We start from the raw sequence: 19,499 nt of genomic DNA on the forward strand, positions 1-19,499 counted from the left end.
TCTGTGAAGTTGCGTTTTCTTCTGTTCAAACAGCCGAACATGGCAATGAGCAAAACTGAAACCCAGCTAGAATTCAGAATTTAATTTTGCACAATGTGCCATAGATGTGCCCCCATTTGCCTGTATTTATTTTCAAAATGCAGTCGTTCATGTTTTGTGGTCTGTGTGGAAGGAGACGAAGTGGGAAATCTACTGCACACTGCATACCTGAAACTGCCATTTTCAGATCTGGTCACTGGGAATGCAAGGTGCCAGACTTTTAAGGATGTCATCCTGTATGTACAAATGTAGCTGAATTCTGCATTGTGCATTGTATTTATTTCACATATATACACTATTTTATTATACCATACATATATATATTATATATATCCTGATTAATCACATCCAAAATAAAAGTGAAAGTGACGTGACATACAGCCAAGTATGGTGACCCATACTCAGAATTCGTGCTCTGCATTTAACCCATCCAAAGTGCACACACCCAGAGCAGTGTGCAGCCATTTATGCTGCAGCACCCAGGGAGCTCAAGGGCAGCTCAGTCATGATATTGCATGATATTGCTAACCCACAACCTTAGGGTTAGGAGTTAAACTCTCTAACCACTAGGCCACGACTTCCCTCAAGATTCTGTTTACATAATATATGTGTACTGTTTATATTTATTATTCATATATAAATACACATGCATTTATATATTTCATTTTTTTTTATGTTTATATATTAAACATATATATTTATTATATAAATATATTAATATAGACGGAAATATTTTCAAAATGTGTACTGTATGTGTGTGTATTTAAATATACACAGAACACACACAATACATATTATGTAATTAAAAACAGTTACTTTGTATGAAATTTATCGTTTGAGAGCACTTATATATGCGTTTTTTCTGTTAGGCCTAAGTGCAAATCTTATGTTTAAGTGTATTAAAATACATAATATATAATATTAATATATAATATTATATTTACATACAATAAAATTTGGCTCCATTATGGGTGGATGGATGGGATTTATGCATATATTTAATGTATTATTTATTTTAGTTCTATATTTATAAACTATGTGCGTGTGGATAGGTTCCAATATATTATTTATACATACGTTTATACAGTATTAAAGCCAATTCAACTCTTATATTTAAGTGCATTAAAATTATTAATTTATAAAATATAATGATAAGTATATTACTGCCATTTTTATTTGGTTGTATGTAGCAGAATTCTACATGGGACGTTCACAGTTTCCAAATGTAGCTCTGTTTATTTGTGGTAACGTTGATTAATAACCAAGCGCTATAAAAATATAAAAACATTAAGTTGATAAACCACGCTATAATCAGTATAATTATGTCCTCTGGCATTTTTTTTATGCCTTAGTAAGGGAAGATCAGTTGTAAGGTGATGAACGTGTTAATAAAAGAGGGCGGAGTCCGAGCGAATGACGCGTGTGCGTGAGGATCACGTGAGTACGGAGCTGTCACATAAACATTTCCCTTCACACAGCTGTTTGATTATTAACAGCGGTTATGCTTATTTTTCGACTGATTGACACATTACGAATAGACTGCATATCAGCCTAAATGAGAATGAGCGTTTTGTGGGAGGAACACGCGGTTTGTAGGAGAGCAGCGTGATAGAGGTGAGATAGAGATCTGATAGCCACTCCTGCTGTCACCTACACACTGAGTGTACACTGTTACTAACCTACTCGCACAGTGGATGGGATGCATTGCATGGGCTGTGACCTGCTCCTCTTCATGCATATAGATCCTCCTCCTAACCAGGAGCAGCACGTTGTTCATAATAAGGTAAAACGAAAATACGTTTGGAGGCCACTTACTCCCTTACCTGAGCAGATGGGTTAAGCAGTTAATATAGAATCAGTGCATTGTTCTCTTTCTTTTTCATTTACTGTGCTTTATTGGTCTGACTACAAACGTTACATTTGTATTGCCAAAGCATTTGAAGCACAGCTGTGTACAATAAGAAATCGACCAATGTAATATAAAAATAGCTAGTATTGGTCCAGCACCATATATTCAAGTATTTTCTAAAGTGACTTTCTGTCAGTGATGAGGATTATAATTAAAAATAGATTTAGAAGCCATAAGTATAATTTTTTACTATACAAAAGCTTATGATTTTTGACCAATTTGGGCGCTGTCACCAAATGGAAATGATATTGTCAAGAAAATAAAAATGGGTATTGCATATGGCCCAAACTTTTCAGTTACCTCAGAAGATGCAGCCACATTTTATGACAAAATGTATAATGGCTGACAGCTTAAATGACTGACTTATGATTTTAGGCCAAAGTTTAAAGGTTCAAAATATATCAAAGTATATAAAAATATCAAGGTCAATGTTAATGTTGTAAATGTAAAAATAGTGGAATAGAGTTGGGTGAAAATTTTAAGCTGTCATATGACTCAACATAACCCACAGAATCCGATCAGATTTTCTATTCAGATCAGATTCTATTGATTGATTGATTGACAATGTTGTATTCTAAGAGTTTTCTTTGAATAGAAATTTACTGGTGTAGTATAAAACTAATGGCTAATGTGTAATTCAAAAGTTGTTTTGAGTTGATTCTTTTTAGTGAATCATTTGACTGGTTCACAGATCATTTGGAGCGATTCATTAAAGGCACAATAAGATTTTTTCTTTAATTAAAATATGCAAAATACACTAGAAAAGTGTTATATATTTTGCTTACTTGTGTACATGCATTATCCCAAATGTTTCGAAGAATGTTTAAATCCAGAGAAAAAAGCATTTTTAACTAGTGACACAGACCGTGTCAATGGTCTCATTGTGTCGCCTGCCGATGACATCACACACCCTCGATTTCCGGTTTTGTCTTGTAGAAAACATGGAAAGGTGCTTTAATATGGCATGTGTTTTATTAGACAGGTGACGACCGCACAGGGTAACAGTATAACAGAGCTTTCAAACGTATCTAGTATGATAAAACAGCACTGCTTTTTTCCCACATCCGCACAACCGGAAGGAGCGGAAGCAGTCGAATGTGGCATGATAAAAGCTCCGCTGCTTTCGAGCCATGCGTCGCGCTCATTCAGTGGCCCCGTTTTGCTCTGATGTCTATCAACTTCACCCTGCTTCATTCTACTACGTTAATAAATCATTAGCTCATCCATGAACATGATTTCTGCCCGAGTCTCCTCTGATTGCATCGGCTGTGAGGATGAAGACAACTCCTAATGATTCCACACTCAGTCCAGCCATCAACAAACTACGTTTGTTTGTTTGTTTCAAATACGCAACCTCTAGTGGAGAAAAAAAAACATTTAAGAAATTAAATCTTAAATCAATCTTTTTTTTTTAAAGAAATATTCAAATCCAGCAACAGGAAAGTCGTGGAAATGGTTTAAGAGTGTGGGAACCTTGTCTCAAACAGAGCTTGAAGCTCATTGCATACTAAAGTTACACACTCAGGGAATTTTGCTTGTAATTTGCATTTGGGACAACCTGCATTCAACCTTTTCCTGTATAAGCAGCATATGTGTGTCATCTTGGCAGGCCAGTGTCTTTAAATCTATTCCATCCCATAAGCTCAGGTTGGTACTGTATGATAGAAACCAGATGGATTTAGGCTAATGTTCCTAATCCCCTCTTACATGGCTCTCATGGCCCCGGGACAACAAGGTGAACGGCTCCGTCTCATGGTGCTGTTCTCAGATCAGATGGATGCCAGTGTGCTTCCCCCTGCCTTGATTTAGTCCAGAATTAGTCTGGTGGTAATTAATCTTCTGAACAGATCTGTATTTTACACCTTGATTCTCCTCAGGGACCTGCAAAGATCAGTGTCACTGGAACAACAGACCAGCTCATGTTTTGAAAAGTGATTTGTGGGAAAATCACTTGATATCTGTGTCATTCCTGTCTTTTTTTTTCCTCCCTCACCTATTTGATTCAGTGTTTTTGAGTGGTGGCTGTGTTCGAGATGTATTCGCCACAGAGGAAGGACTTTGTCTCTCTGACGCTGGGAGACCAGCACAGCCGCGGCTACACCAACGGCAAGCACCGGAGACAGTCCTGCTGGAGGGTTAGTGCCTGGGCATTTTCTTCTTAAAATGGCATCTAAACTCTTTACCTGGTTTTTGCAGGACAAAAATATGAAGCATTATGTATTTTTTATTCATTAACGGTGATGTTTGAAGGCTGATGGCTTCTGCCTCCTTTATTTGTTTGTGTTAATAAGTGCCATTTTCCTGTCTGCAAGATATCTTGAAATCTATTTAATATTCAGAGAACAGAATGCTGGCACTGCAGGTGTCGTGTTCAGTCTTAGGTGTCAAAACCCTAGATTTTTTTCACCCTCTTTTATTTAATCTACTAATTTGTATATAATCAATTATCTCCAAAAAGCAGACGTGTGCTCCCTGCTTAGCCCAAGCACATGTGTTTAGCTTTAATTCAAAATAAAATTCATATATTATATGAAATGCTGCTTAAGCATCAAATCGGCATATTAAAATGATTTCTGAAGAATCATGTGACACTCAAAAGTGAAGTAATGTCAAGTGAAAGTTTAGATTTGATATTATAAATGGCATTTCAAAATACAATGGTTCTTTTAACTTATAATATTTCACAATATAACTGTTTTTACTGTATTTTTTCATCAAATAAATGCAGTCTTGGTGAGCTTAAGAGACTTTCTTTTGAAAAACATTAAAAAGTCTAACTTACCCCAAACTTTTGAAAGGTATTGTATTTAATTTTTTTGTTCAAAGAAGATAGAAAATAACAATATGTGGGCGAGGAAACTAATAGATTTTTAAGACAATTATCCCTTTAATGTCTCCCATCATCTGAGATTCACGTCGAATGAATTAGTTCGGTTGATTAAATTATAAAGAGGTCTGTACTGAGAGAGAACCTGAGGGATAAATCATATTTTTGTTTCCATGCAGATGTATTTTTAGTACTGTATATTTGGCAGTCATTGCAGTTGCAAGCCATCAAATATAAAATTGCTGCACTTTCCTCCAATTGTCCTTGAATTTTTTGTTTGTTGTGGCAGAAATGGAAGCAGTTGTCTCGGCTTCAGCGTAGTCTGATTCTTTTCCTGCTGGCCTTCCTGTTCATCTGTGGGATTCTTTCTTATCCCAGCCTGACGGATCAATGGAGAGGTACTTCATACATTCACCTCTAATGATATTTCACTGGATATGAAAGGGGAAAACACAAAAGTTGGATGATTGGTGCAACCTCTGCCCATTTATATTAGCTACTGGGTGAAGATGTTTTATTAAACATCGCATTAATAATTCACATATTATGTATTTGTGTCTGTTTATTCTCCAGGACTCTCTGATAGATCATTGAAGGAGGACTGGGTTGAAATGGATAACGGAGGTCTCAGGCCCATTCCTCCTGGCCTCATCCAAAAGATCCCACCAGGAGTTGTCCCGGGGGTCCAGGACATCCCACCAGAAGTGATGCCAGAGATTCAAAGACCAAGCATTCCATTACTTCCCAAACCTCCAGCTATGGTTAGTAGGAATTAGGGTTGCAAAAAGGTGGAACATTTTCCAGTAAATTTCGGAAACATTCCAGAAATTTTGGAAACTTTCAAGAATTTATTTTGGAATATTCCAGGGATTTTTGGAAAGTTTCAGAAAATCTTCCACCCCTTTGCAACCCTAGTGGGTATACTTCTCAGATGTTACTGATACGCAAAATAGTATATTGTTCACTTTATCATTTCTTTACTCATTTGCAAAGGTTTTTTACAGCTCTGACTAAAAAGAGCAGAATTTTACTGTAAGTTTCTTAATTCAGTATTTAATATATTAATTATATTAATAAATTAAAATATACCAAAATTACAATTGCTTCTAAATTCCAAATAAAAGCTTTAAAAGTAATTTAAAAATAATTTAATATGAATATTTAATCATCTAAAAAGATACAAAAAGGTACAATTATTTTTAAATACAAAATTAAAGCATTATAAATAAATAAATTAATGAGCAAATATTAACAGTAATAAAGAAAGTGTACCAAAATTTGCTAGAATTTCTAAATTCTAAAAAAACAAGGGTTGAAGATTTTTTTAAATCAGTGCATTCACATTAATTGCCCTTCCTCATAAGATACTAGATTCTTCACCTACTCTTTTTATGTTGGGTGGTATGAATCTGCAGAGGAAGCCCCCTAGCAAGCGTGGTCCTCCAGTCCTACAGAAGCGAGGGAATGTGTCAGACTGGCAGGTGAAAGATGGAGAAGAAGCCATGGTCAAGAGAGATGAAGACGGAGGGAAAGAAGCAAAAACAGTCATTAGGTTTGGCTTATTACATTCAAGAAATTAGCCCATTTTCTGTGAGAGTTTTGAGAATGATGATTCGCCTGGGATTAGACATTGACATTTATTTGTTATTGGCTTAGTATTTTATATTAGTATAACCTTTTAATTAAGTAGAGGTATTAAAGCTCAGACTGTAATTATGAGTTTTATTGGCACTTATTGTAATTAGTCTCACTCTCATGCTTGGAGCTCCTTACAGTGACAGAAAGTGTGCTAAAAATATCACATTTTTTGTTTTATAAAAAGAAGGAATGTTAGAGTGAGTAAAAAATAACAGGATTTTCATTTTAGGATGACCTCTCTTTTTTAGAAAGAGCAGAGAAATAGACAACAGGAGCTGAAGATAAACACTCCTGTGGAGTGCTAGAGCTCTAGGGAAGAGTTTATTAACAGTTGAGCTGGTAACACAGCGGGTTTGAAGTGAGTTGTGATGAGCTTTCAGTTCCTCCAGCTGTGTCCTGTTACAGAACTCCATCTCCCGATCGTGTGTAATTGCGTTTTTTAATTGTGATGAGTGTGGGAGGAAGTGGTGCGATTACGGGTGTTGAATCTCTGGGTTGGATCTTCGATAAACTGCTGTCATAACTGATGCCAGTTTTTGGATTCCTAGCTGGCGTGGGGCGATGATCGAGGCGGAGCAGGGGACGGAGCTTCAGTCCACCGCCCATGGAAAAGAAGGAACCGTGGCTGATGTCGAGAAAGCTGCCAGCTTAACACCAGGTATCAGAATTGATCCTGTAATTTGAGGCATTTGTCCATGCCAAAGTTTGGCTTGTCTGTGATGGCTGATCTTTAACACGTGATCATCTGAATGTGTTTCTGTGACAGTCACAGTGAAGGCTGTGGATCGTGTGGAGGCGGTGAGGGAGGCCTTCAGGCACGCATGGAAGGGCTATAAGGCCTTTGCGTGGGGTCATGATGAACTGAAGCCCATGTCTAAGACCCATGGAGAGTGGTTCGGCCTGGGCCTAACTCTCATTGATGCACTGGACACCATGTGGATCCTGGGTCTGAAAGACGGTGAGTCGTATAATCACAGCTTCTGTCTGTTCCATGATCACTGTGCTCAGATTTCAGATGTATTCTTTTTTTCTTTCCTATTGTCAACATGAGGGTGTTTCTTCAGCCACAGGCACTTTTTAATTTCCCAGATGCTGATTTTTATTAAAACTGACCATTTTTCATTTTGTAATAGAAAGCCAGGCCACTGTAAATCTGAGTTGTATTTATTATTTATTTATTTTTGCGACCTTTCAAATGGCTTTCATGTATAGATTTTATAAAGAAGAATCAAGATAAACATAAAATGACTTTATTTTTTAAATATTTTTTTGTATGTAGTGTGTTCCAGTCAAGCTGCAATTTTGTCAATTACAATATGCAAATGAATTATTTATTTTTTTAATGAAAAAAAAAAAAATATGTATGTATTTGTATATATGTGTGTATGTATTTATGTATATGTATGTGTATATTAAGCAATAAAAACTTCAAATAATAATGGAAAAATAATATATTTTCCCTTTTCCCCCCTCTTTCTCTAATTCTTCCTGTAATAGAGTTTGAAGAGGCCAGGAAGTGGGTTGAGACAGAATTAGCCTTTTCCAAGAATGTGGATGTGAATCTTTTTGAGAGTACCATCCGTATATTGGGAGGTCTCTTGAGCACATACCACCTGACCGGAGACACTCTCTTCCTGGATAAAGCTGTGAGTACTTCATATCTTAGTAGCATCTCCATTATCATTCAGTTTTGTCCTAGTAAATGTAAAGTATAGCTTTAAAGGTTTATTTCAATGGACCACAGAACTCAATACATGTTGTGTCTCTTTTCTCACAGAAAGACATTGGATTCAGATTAATGCCTGCTTTCAAAACCCCATCTAAAATCCCCTACTCTGACGTGAACATCGGTAAAGGAACCGCTCATCCTCCACGATGGACCACTGACAGCACAGTCGCAGAGGTGACCAGCATTCAGCTGGAGTTCAGAGAGCTCAGCCGACTCACACAGGACCCACAGTACCAGGTACTATCTTTTCAACAACAACAAAAAAAAGTATTATTATTTTACTTTTTTATTTAAATGTGTGTGTGTGTGTATATATAATATATATATATATTTTTTTTGTTAATTCATTTCTTCTTTTTCACTAATATTTAAAAGCTTTTTTCTGTTTTTTTTTTTTTTTTTTTTAATTATTAATTATTAATTATTATTTTTTGCCCTCTGTTTTTAGAATGCAGTGGAGGAGGTGACCAGACAGGTTCACCGATTGGAGGGAAAGCGTGACGGTCTGGTTCCCATGTTCATCAACACAAACAGTGGGAAATTCACACGTCGAGGGGCCTTTACGCTGGGGGCCCGTGCGGACAGCTACTATGAGTACCTGCTCAAACAGTGGTTACAGGGTGGCAAGAAGGAGACTGAGTGAGTTAACAGCAGATTCAAATGCAGCTTTGGCTGATTTCAGTTCATAAATTCAGTGCTTGGACCGAGTGTCAATAGCCCATTGGTGCTTTTAGCTAATGGGTCCCAGGGAATTGACGATGCTCACTGAGCCTAATGTACTGAGGTTATGATTCTGGTCACACATGGGCTGATATGATTGATTAACATTGTCAGTCACTGAAAGGGTGAATTGCACCAGAAAAGTATATATATATAAAAAAAAAAAAGACTCGGAGCACGTTTTAATCATTACATAAGGACAGTTTTTTGAAAAGCGTAGACATGCTACTTAGCCTTGACAGTGATAAAGGTACAGGCATTGGAGAAACCTGGAGAGGACTTCAGTGCATTCACTATTGGAACATTTTATTCTGATGTTGGTGGAATTAGTTTTAAGAGGTCTTAAATTATATTTTGTATTTCAGGTGATTTTCTGTTTGAATGTCACCGTCTGCATTCTAGCACTTAAAAACCTCTTGTGAATTAGAATAAAGTTGAAGAGTGTAATTTGTGCACATCTAAGAACATCAAACAGTCACAAAAATAATCCTTCTTTTAAAAACAGACTTTCTGAACAACCATTGGATAATCAAACTGATTATATATATATATATATATATATATATATATATATATATATATATATATATATATATATATATATATATATATATAAACTGGTATACTAATGCAATATTTTTAACTGGATTTCCAGCATCACTATTACTCATACTTATTTAGTAGGAATCCACTTCATGCATTTTATGTATTTAATTCTTTTTTATTTAATTATTCTTTTTATTTTTTTATTATGGTCAGTCAATATTTTATTGAATGTTTCTTTCCTTTATTTTACATTTAATTTACCTGCTTTACACTCAAAAGGCAATTACTCATAATTTTAAAAAGGAAGAAAAAATAAATACATATATTATATTATATTATATACGCAATATGTATTATACTGATCAATATCAGTTGGACACTATTGGATATTTACTTCTGTATGCTTATTTTATCTATTATTACATTTAGATGACCTTTGCCATCATTTAATGCTTGAAATTAATTTAATAAAAATGCATTCTTTAGCAAATTTAAACAATGAATATCCATCTTTTAATGCCATTTTACTTTTGGAAATGTATACTATTTTTATACCATACATTATAATATTATGATGCCTAAAATCACTTGGCTTTTTTGAGGTGAGGTGTGCTATTACTTTTCTAACCAGTTGAACTGAAGTTTTGTTGTCTTATTGACAGTAAATGGGTGAAAAAGCCCCTGCAAGACACCAGCATTATGACAACAACTGTCACAGGCACGTTTTGCACATGTCCACCATTAGGGTTGGTGCCAAGGTGCCTTCGCTCCTGGGGAAATGCGACATCAGCCATTCTCTGCTTTTGACAGGATGTTATTCTGTCTTCCTGTTCTTTCTGCCGGAGCTTGACGAGTCATTGTCATTCACGTCAGTGCTTCTGCTCACACCTGAGTCTCGTTAGACTCCCGCTGTGTTGACATCACTTAAACTCGCTCCACAGTACTTTTTTCATAGGGTTCCGTTTTGAATAATTCAATAAAAAGGTGTCCACTGGGGTTCAGTAGACACTGACTCTTAATGACTATAGTCATTGATGTGGAAGCTGGTTCTTTTAAATGACCTCTGTATCCCGATTCCTGTCTGTGTAATCTCACAAAGACCTTAATGGGGTTGAAGTGAAGCTCTTTCTATATGTTTGGTTTTATGTATTATTGTACAGTTGCAATGCAGTAGCTCATTTTGCCTCTAGGGGGCAAACTTAATCACTTCAAATGCAGAGTGTGATGCATCTATATCTTTTCAGGCTGCTAGAGGACTATCTTCAGGCTATAGAGGGTGTCAGAAAGAATCTCTTGAGACAGACTTCTCCTAGTAAACTGACCTTCGTTGGGGAGCTGTCCAATGGCCATCTCAATCCTAAAATGGTGTGTCATAACTTCACCTCATTTTTGCTTCCAAGTGTCATTCTTAATGAATTGTTCATTGAAAAAAATGAAAAGAATGTTATTATTTGCTCACTCTCATGCTGTTCCAAACTTGTATGCTGTGTTTTTTCCCGTACAACAGAAACTTGGAAATGGCAAAAAAATATATACTTTCCACATTGAATAATAAAAAGATTCCACATGGAAAAATAACAGTATACGGATTTGGAAAAATTGTGATTTTTTTTTTTTTTTCTTTGGGATTATTATTTTTTTTTCATGGGGTTACACTATTAATAGCTTTAATCTGTACCACGCAGCACAGCATCTGATCCTATAATATCTAGGATTAAATCTTACTACAAATCTTAAATCTTAAAAAAAACTGTATCATATTTAATACATCAGGTTTTTATGACTCATGTAGTATAATATATAATAAAATATGGAACTCATCCTCAAGGAGAAAAAGAACAACAACACGCTTTTAATTCAGAGACCCAAACTGAGCACAAATATGCAATTTGATGTAGCTGCTAATATTTATGTGGTCAAAAAATAAAATACAATTCTAATAACTTTTAATGAAACACAATAAGATCTTTATAATAGTATCGCAGAAAATGTACATACAGTAAAATGCATATAAAGAAAATGCATATAGACGCTGTCTACCAATAATAAAAGTCTTAGTAAGCTATTTAATTCTTAGTTTTATCATCTAACCTCTTTAGTTTTAATTGTGCATATAATGCTATTTAATATACCATATTTTTCGGACTATGAGTCGCACCTAAGTATAAGTCACATCAGTCCAAAAATACGTCATGACGAGGAAAAAAACATAAGTCACACTGGACTATAAATCGCATTTATTTCGAACCAAGCACCAGGAGAAGCATTACCGTCTACAGCCGCCAGAGGGCGCTCTATGCTGCTCAGTGTAGATTACAGGAGCACTTTGGAGCAGCATAGAGCGCCCTCTGGCGGCTGTAGATGGCAATGTTTTATCTTGGTCCATTTCTCTCGGGGTTCATGTCAAATTAATTTTGATAAATAAGTTGCACCTGACTATAAGTCGCAGGACCAGCCAAACTATGTAAAAAAAGGTGCAACTTATAGTCCGGAAAATACGGTATATAAGAAACCTATGTACTATGAAACAGACACCTGGAGTTATGTAGAAGATTGTGTACATCAGGTTTCTCAGCAAAGTTTTGATCATGTTGATAATTTTCAGACATACGTTTTCGTATCAAATATGATACAATAGTCTTTGCAGGATTAAACTCTTTCTCCATCACAACACTCTCTCCATCTGATCCAGGATCATTTGGTGTGTTTTCTTCCTGGCACGCTGGCTCTCGGTGCTCACAACGGTCTGCCCGCTGATCACATGGACCTGGCTCTGCAGTTGATGGAGACGTGTCATCAGATGTATGCACAGATGGAGACGGGCCTGAGCCCAGAGATCGCTCACTTTAACCTGCAGTCCAACAACGGACGGGACATCGATGTGAAGGTACATTAACATGTACAGTCACCACTCATTTCTGACAATAAACTCCTTGGGCGGTTGGAGCCGTGGCCTTATACTGCTGATGCAGGCTTTTAGAATGGAGCCATCATTCATTTACTTTTCTTCATCTAGAAATGAAATGGTAATAAGCCCCCCAAATATTGGAGAAACTGTGTTCAGACTGTCCAATCAAGGCCTTTGTGTTTATCTTTTCTAGTATCTGTTCTGAAGAACATCTTTTCTGCACTCAGCACTGATGAGGATGACTTTTATAAAAATGTGGTGCCCTTTCACATGAACAGATATTTAACTCTCCCAGTATGTGTGTGCAGCCTGCAGACAGACACAACTTGCTGAGACCCGAGACCGTTGAGAGTCTGTTCTACATGTACAGATTCACCAAGGACAGCAAATACAGGGACTGGGGCTGGGACATACTGCAAAGTTTCAACAAGTACACCAGAGTGAGTAAGAACTACAAAATATTGTATGTATATTATGTATGTATATTTATGTATGTATGTAATGCATATGTGTGTTTGTGTGTATTTTATTTTTTACTGTAATTGTTATTTTAGTATTTTATATACCGTTATTATTTTTATTGATATTTTGAAGAGCTTTTATTTTTACTATTTCATCTTTAGTTCAACTCATTATATTCTAGTTTATTTTTCTTTAAGTTTTTTTTTTATTTTCTTAAGTTTTTTTTATATATATTTAGATATTTTATATACTAGTCTAACATTTCAAGTTTTTCTTTAAATTTGACTTTTTCATTGAATATTTATTTTATTTCATTTCAGCTTTATTTCAATTAATTAAAATGTGTTTTAATAGTTTTACATGTTTAATAATTAGATATATCATAGGTTTATATCAAATATTTTATGTCAGAGTTAAATATAACCTTAGGCAAACTTCAAAATTGATGCTTCAATTCACTTTTTAGTTTTTAGGGGATTTAAAATATTATAGAATTTTAATCTCATCCACTTATCTGTAATCAGCCATAAAATGACAGTAATTTTTAGTAAGTAATTTGACTTGTTGGTCCCATTCAGAAACATTTCATAGCCCAATGAACACAAACTTGACTTGCTTCTTACTTGCTTCCTGTCCCAGGTCCCCAGCGGGGGCTACACCTCCATAGGTAACGTCCGTGACCCCGTGAACCCCGTGCCCAGAGATAAGATGGAGAGTTTCTTCCTGGGCGAGACGCTGAAGTATCTCTTCCTCCTGTTCTCTGACGACAGCGAGCTGATCAGTCTGGATAAGTACGTGTTCAACACGGAGGCCCATCCACTGCCAATATGGCCCTCCACCTCATGAGGGTGAAGGCCAGAATTATGCTAATCCTCACTTGGTGTTGGCTTCAACCGGAAATGATGCAGGCTTCCACAGGAAGTGGCCCCTCAGAGTTTCTCTGTGGGAATGTTTCTGGTCTGAGGTGGCGTGTTCCACACCAATCTTTAACTGTGCACTTTAAATGTTTATTTAAATGTGGTGAGACCCAGAAGAACAGATTCTCTGGCAGTTTTACACATTATGGGTGGTGAAATACCACAAATATTGTTTCCTTACTTTTGAGCTCATGGAGTGCCTGCAAAGTGTGACACTCTTGCATGTTGGACAAAGCCATTCAGCTGCCGCAGTATTTAGATGTTCCATCTGCCATATTTGGGACAGAAACATTAGTGCCCGAGCGCCGTAAATCACACGGCAGGCACTTTGTAAAATAAAGACTTCTTTTTTTTGTTAACATCATTATTTCTGTGTGCACAGATGGATGCTCTCGATGTGAGTGGCTCGCCTTTATTTTTGAAGGCTGTTACAAAAAGACTCTACATGTCAATTTCTAAATGTTTCCCTTTTGTGCAAGTCAGGATGCATTAGGTAACATACTGAGTACTTTATCTTGAGATTTATTTGGGAACCCTCTGGGATTGTGTGTGTTTCGGTTATTCATGTTGATTTTAGTGTGTGTACTTCAGAGAACGCTAATGATTTGATGTAGTGGGTGCCACCCGGAGCCCTGCTAAGCTTTCCATCGATGTATGGTTTATTAGGATCGGACAATATTTGGCTGAGATATAACTATTTGAATACCTATCTGGAATCTGATGGTGCAAAAAAATCTAAATACTGCTGTCCAAATGAATTCTTAGCAATGATAAAGCTACAGAGTTTCCATGTCATATTAGAGCACAGTGGTAATCTATATCCACATGCTGCCATCCGTTTCAATATGTTTGATGATTGTAAGCATTAAATGATTCATTCACCCAGGAATGAAATGAAAACATCATTTACTTAACACAAACCTAAATTACATTCTTCACGGTCAATTAATTTCTTCTTTCTACGTTTCAAGAAAGAAAGTGTTACAGGTTTGGAATGACATGAGGGTGAATAAATAATCACAGACTATTTTTCAACATTTTTAGCTGCCCTGTTACTTTAAGATTGATAAATGTAGTCTGATATTTGCACAACTTCATTTCACATATAACTCCTAGTGCGTATCACCTGTTGAGTTTGTCTGTGCCGTCAAGTCTTTGTTTCTCCTGTCATCTCATGTGTCTTTGGTCAAACAGCAATCATCCATAGAAAACCTTCAGGCTTTCAGAAGGCGTCAGACAAGCACAAAATAATCCTTCATCTGAAACCATCCATTTTCAGGGTGATTGACATTTGCATTACATTGCATGTCTGTTCTGTGTCACATTCCTCTTGCTGCTTCTGGTGATACAGCATCAAAATCTGCATCGCTTGTGCCTTTCGATTTATAGTATACAGAGTGATCGCATGATAATGAGAGATTTCTCCCTGATTGCTTCTCTTGTCTCTTTGCTGCAATCAGCGGTTTGTGATTACCGTTTGTGCTCGCGAGCGAGTGTTAAATGAAGGAGCCCGGAGTGGACACGGATCTGATGAGGGTTTGTGAAGGTCAGGTTGTGTTCGATGTATTAATATCCAGCACAGCTGCACTGGTTTTCATAATGGTAAAGATACGAGGAGGTCTTTGAGGTTGTTGACATTTGTAAAGCATAACTAAAATAAGTTAATTGTTAAAGCAATAGTTTCCCCAAAAAATTATTCACCCTCAGGCATTCCAAGTTGTAATTGAGTTTGTTTCTTCATAAGAAAAGCTTTGGAGGAATTTAGCTTTAGATCACTTGCTCATCAGTGGATCCTCTGCAGTGAATGGGTGCTGTCAGAATGGGAGTGTGAATAGCTGATAAAACCATCACAATAATCCATAAGTTATCCACAGAACTCCAGGCCATCATAAAGATATGTTAACCTTAAACCATTGCTCTCGGATAAAATGAGTGCTCTTTACATAAAGAGTGAAAATCAGAAGAGAAATATGCACAGATCAAGTACTGTTCACAAGCCAACCGTTCTAAACAAATCTGTCTCTGGATTTTGATGTCAGAGGACGGAGGAAGCAATATTATAGATTATAGGCTCATGTTTTAGCCAGAAGCAATGGATTCCAGTTAAAATGCATTATTGATGGATTTTATAGCGGTTTCTGTAACTTTCATTCTGATGGCACCCATTCACTTCAGAGGATCCATTGGTCAGCAAGTGATGTGATGCAAAATGTCTTTAAATCTGTTCTACTGAAGACACAAACTCTTGGAGGCCTGAGAGTGAGTTAGTTTTCTGCAAATTGTCTGCATTTTTGGGCAAACTATTCCTTTAATAGCAATTGTCACACGTTTTTGTTGTTGATTTGTTTGGGGTTCTTTTGTGTTTTACGTGCCTTAATAATTTGATTTAGTTTTATTTAAAATAATATTTTAATGCATCACATTTTTATGTACTGAAATGAAAATTCAATCACCCTAATCACCCTTTGAGATTTCATATTATACAATGTGCTTTTCTACGGTTTATTTACAAAAGGGAGCTCATTCTTGTCTAGTGTGATTATGCATGCTTTTTCATATTTATTAAATCATGCATAATATTACATATTCATAATTTAAAATCCATGACAAAAAATGCTATCCTGCCAAATGACCCCTCTGATATTGAATATTGTAAACATTGTCCTTGTAAATACCTGTGGAAAAAACATGCCTTGCTGTATTGCAGAAACGTTCAGCAACAGTATCCTTAAAACAAGATCGATTTTTATTGGTAAGCAATACTGCTTGTATTAAAGTTTCTTGCACTGTTAAATGTGATGGGTCGATGCTGCGAGAACAAACTAAATATCAAAAAATAAAAATAAAGTTCATTCAAAATATATTCTTGTAAAACAAGTCAACACATTGTAATTTGTTGAAAGCATTACACATACCGTACAGTAGCAATTTTGCTTATCAAGTAAGTTCTTGTTTTAAGGATGTTTAAATATTTACTTTTTTTGTTGTTGTATTTGCACTACAGTTGGAAGTACAACTTTTTTTTCTGTGTATCGTCTTGAACTTATTCCTACATTAACAGCGTATAACAAAAATAAAATAAAATCGACAAGCAGAAGTTGTCTGTTCTTTTTTTTTTTTTTTTTATTGTCTGTGTTCTTTCTAACGAATGCAGAGATTTGTTTCCGCTGACAAACTTCAAATCATTGCAAGCAGTACAGCGCTTGCCATCGACTCAGATCTGTACCTCAGCCATGTACACGTTATCTCTGATCCCAGTCGGATGCCCATCGCAACCAGGGCAGAAACAGCACTGTGAGAATTTCCAATTTCCGCTGTGAACATTTTCTGTTGCTGACTTGTATGAGGGTTTTCAGTCATGCACTTTCTTGGTTGCCGATGCGAGGAAAATCGGACTCCTCTGACCTGTCTGCAGAATGTCAATGTCATGTTCACTCATGCATTTATGATAGAGAACTGCTGCCCAGAACTACTTTACATCACAACTTCCTATCATTTGAGAGCTTCAGAGCAAAAAGAACCATGTTTAATCCATCCAGTTGTGTTCAGTGTTTTTGTTGTGTAAAAGTGTCTAAACATCCTTTAAATTACAAGTTTTATCTGAGCAAAATTACATGGATTGTTTTATTTATTCTGTTTTAATATGATTTTAACATTAAATTCATTATTGATGGTTCAATTTCAAAGCTCAAAGTACACAAACATTTGGTTTTGAGAGCCAATGGTCTATATCCCAAAGCCGAGTTGGGAATTACCCAACTCAAATTCATCCACTTGCTTTGCTATAAGGTAGTTGGTCCAGCTGTGGAATACTGGCCTGATCTGGTTAAATTTGTTTCCAGAGTTCACAGTTTGAGCATGGCCAATTTTCTGCATGACGGTGAAGTGTGACAGGCCTGCAGCCGCTAGCTCTCCAGTGTTGAGAAACCGCTGTATAATTGCTTCCCTTCTCATCAGGAATGTTCCTGCTTCTTCAAACATCGTGGCATCTGTTGGTTCCACTGAGAAAAGGGCACCAAATTAAAGGAAGATGACATTTGTCTTGTAAGTTCAGCCAAATGAATTGAGTGAATGCTTGAGCTTTAATTGGATGTAGTCTTTTTTCCTAACATGGTTGACATCTCTTATGTGTTTGTTTGTTTTGTTGTGTCAAATTCATTCAAATTCATTCATTCCAGTTCTGATTTGGACTAGTTTTGCTTATAAACTGTGCATGATTTGTGTATATTTCTCTCCCGAATTAGACAAGGTGACTTTTTAATGGAGAAACCAATTTTTTTGTATAAAGGGCGGAAGGGTGTGAAGTTAAAAAGTATGCTATTTTTCACTTTACAAGTGGACTAAATGGACTGTGGATTACTCGTTATCGTCTCATTCTGATGGCACCCATTCATTTCAGAGAATGCATTCATGAGTAAGACATTTAATGCTAAATATCTACAATTGTGTTCAGATGAAGAAACCAACTCATTTACCTCTTAGATGGGCTGAGGGTGACTCAATTATCATTTTTATGTGATCCATTCCTTTAAAATAACTTTATCGATTTTGTTAGATTTGAATCACAAATTAAACTACAGCATGATAAAACGTATGTAATCAAATAAACAAAGGTTAAATATAAAACTATTAAAGTATAGTAACTAATTATATAGTCAAAAAATAAAAACAATTTAAGTTATTGTATACTTTTTAATGATAAATAAAACAATAGATTTGACAGACGGATGGATAGGAAATGTGATTATGCGCTCTGGGTTAACTTCACCTGAGTGGAACACAGGCACTTAATCAGGAAAGGGAATTCTTTGGAATTCTAATGGTTTGTCCCTTAATAGTGACAGCTAAATGTCCTCATTAAAGTGAGAAATGGCCACTGTTAGCCAGAAGTTTACAGCTGTTTGGGTGTGATGAGAGGGAGTTAAATAGACCCTCGGGTGCGGTTATGGGGTAAACACAAAATTCTGCCAGTATTCCAGCTTGTTTGGATACTGGGAAATCTGTGTGGAGCTGAGGGTGAAACGAGGGACACATTAGTAAAAGCTTCCAAACTGTCTGAAAGCCCTTGGCTAAAAGAGCAGCTGAACTTTGAAGGATCCTTTTTAAACGTCAAGGAAGGAGTAGATGGACTGGTAGCCCGGAAGTCAAGTTTACAGTGTATTTAAGTTGTTCTCTTTGACAGTCTCTCTATTGTGCTGAGTGAGAAATAGCTGTAAAGAGCTCAAAAAGAAGATCTGTCTGTATAACCAAAGTTGACGGTAGCCATTGACTTCAATATTATGAAAAATACAGGTTAACAGCATTTTTTTAAATATAGAAGAAGAAAGAAACCCTTTGATTTCAGACCCACTTCACATCCCTGCTACACAAAACTCAAAATACCTTTTTATTGTGAGTTCAGAAGTACAAGCACTAATTAGAAGGTTTCCATTCCAGTAAATTTGTAAGGAACAATTAAACAGAAGGATAAAGATGATAAAGACATTTTGGTGTCCTTCTGGGAGTGAGCGTTAATGGGCAACTAGCACTCATAAAGTCGGACTAAAAGGGTTTTGGGTATTGAAATGGGAATCTTCCAGACAGAGGAAGGAGGAGGTGATTTCAGACTTCAAGGTGAATGGAGAGAAGGACAGAATTAGAATCGGAGACTGACAGCAAGACGGAGAGAGATGTATTCACCTGCCGTATAAGGAGGTGGAAATGACTCTAAAAATCAGCTCACTCATGCAGTGAAGCACCGACTTCCTCCTCCTGCTGCAGGTACAGGGTTTGTCTGAAGAGGCCTTTGGTGCGTGGGCGTAATG

General features: G+C 36.4%; 1 protein-coding gene across 3 annotated transcripts; it reads left to right on the plus strand.

Annotated features, from left to right (window-relative positions):
• Positions 1-1,455: 1,455 nt before the first annotated feature.
• Positions 1,456-14,589, plus strand: man1b1a (mannosidase, alpha, class 1B, member 1a). Of its 3 annotated transcripts, none has more exons than XM_026196469.1 (14): positions 1,456-1,476; positions 3,955-4,083; positions 5,065-5,173; positions 5,349-5,536; positions 6,191-6,327; positions 6,962-7,071; positions 7,180-7,371; positions 7,911-8,059; positions 8,191-8,379; positions 8,591-8,781; positions 10,653-10,773; positions 12,101-12,295; positions 12,625-12,756; positions 13,418-14,589. In XM_026196469.1, exons 2-14 carry the CDS (start codon positions 3,982-3,984, stop codon positions 13,622-13,624), a joined length of 2,022 nt encoding a protein of 673 aa, XP_026052254.1. In that variant the 5' UTR covers positions 1,456-1,476; positions 3,955-3,981; the 3' UTR covers positions 13,625-14,589. The 3 variants fall into 3 exon arrangements, with proteins under 3 accessions (XP_026052254.1, XP_026052252.1, XP_026052253.1); XM_026196467.1 differs by having other exon boundaries at positions 1,459-1,822; XM_026196468.1 differs by having other exon boundaries at positions 1,459-1,653.
• Positions 14,590-19,499: the final 4,910 nt, after the last annotated feature.

The sequence above is a fragment of the Carassius auratus genome, chromosome 21 (assembly GCF_003368295.1).
Source record: "Carassius auratus strain Wakin chromosome 21, ASM336829v1, whole genome shotgun sequence".
NCBI classification, from domain to species: Eukaryota; Metazoa; Chordata; class Actinopteri; order Cypriniformes; family Cyprinidae; genus Carassius; species Carassius auratus.

Excerpts from the sequence above, each read along its gene's own strand:
- man1b1a (XM_026196469.1), top strand. The coding sequence starts at position 3,982 with ATGTATTCGCCACAGAGGAAGGACTTTGTCTCTCTGACGCTGGGAGAC. Across the intron at positions 10,774-12,100 it reads GCCATCTCAATCCTAAAATG|GATCATTTGGTGTGTTTTCT; the intron begins GTGTGTCATAAC and ends CATCTGATCCAG. Across the intron at positions 12,757-13,417 it reads GTTTCAACAAGTACACCAGA|GTCCCCAGCGGGGGCTACAC; the intron begins GTGAGTAAGAAC and ends TTCCTGTCCCAG.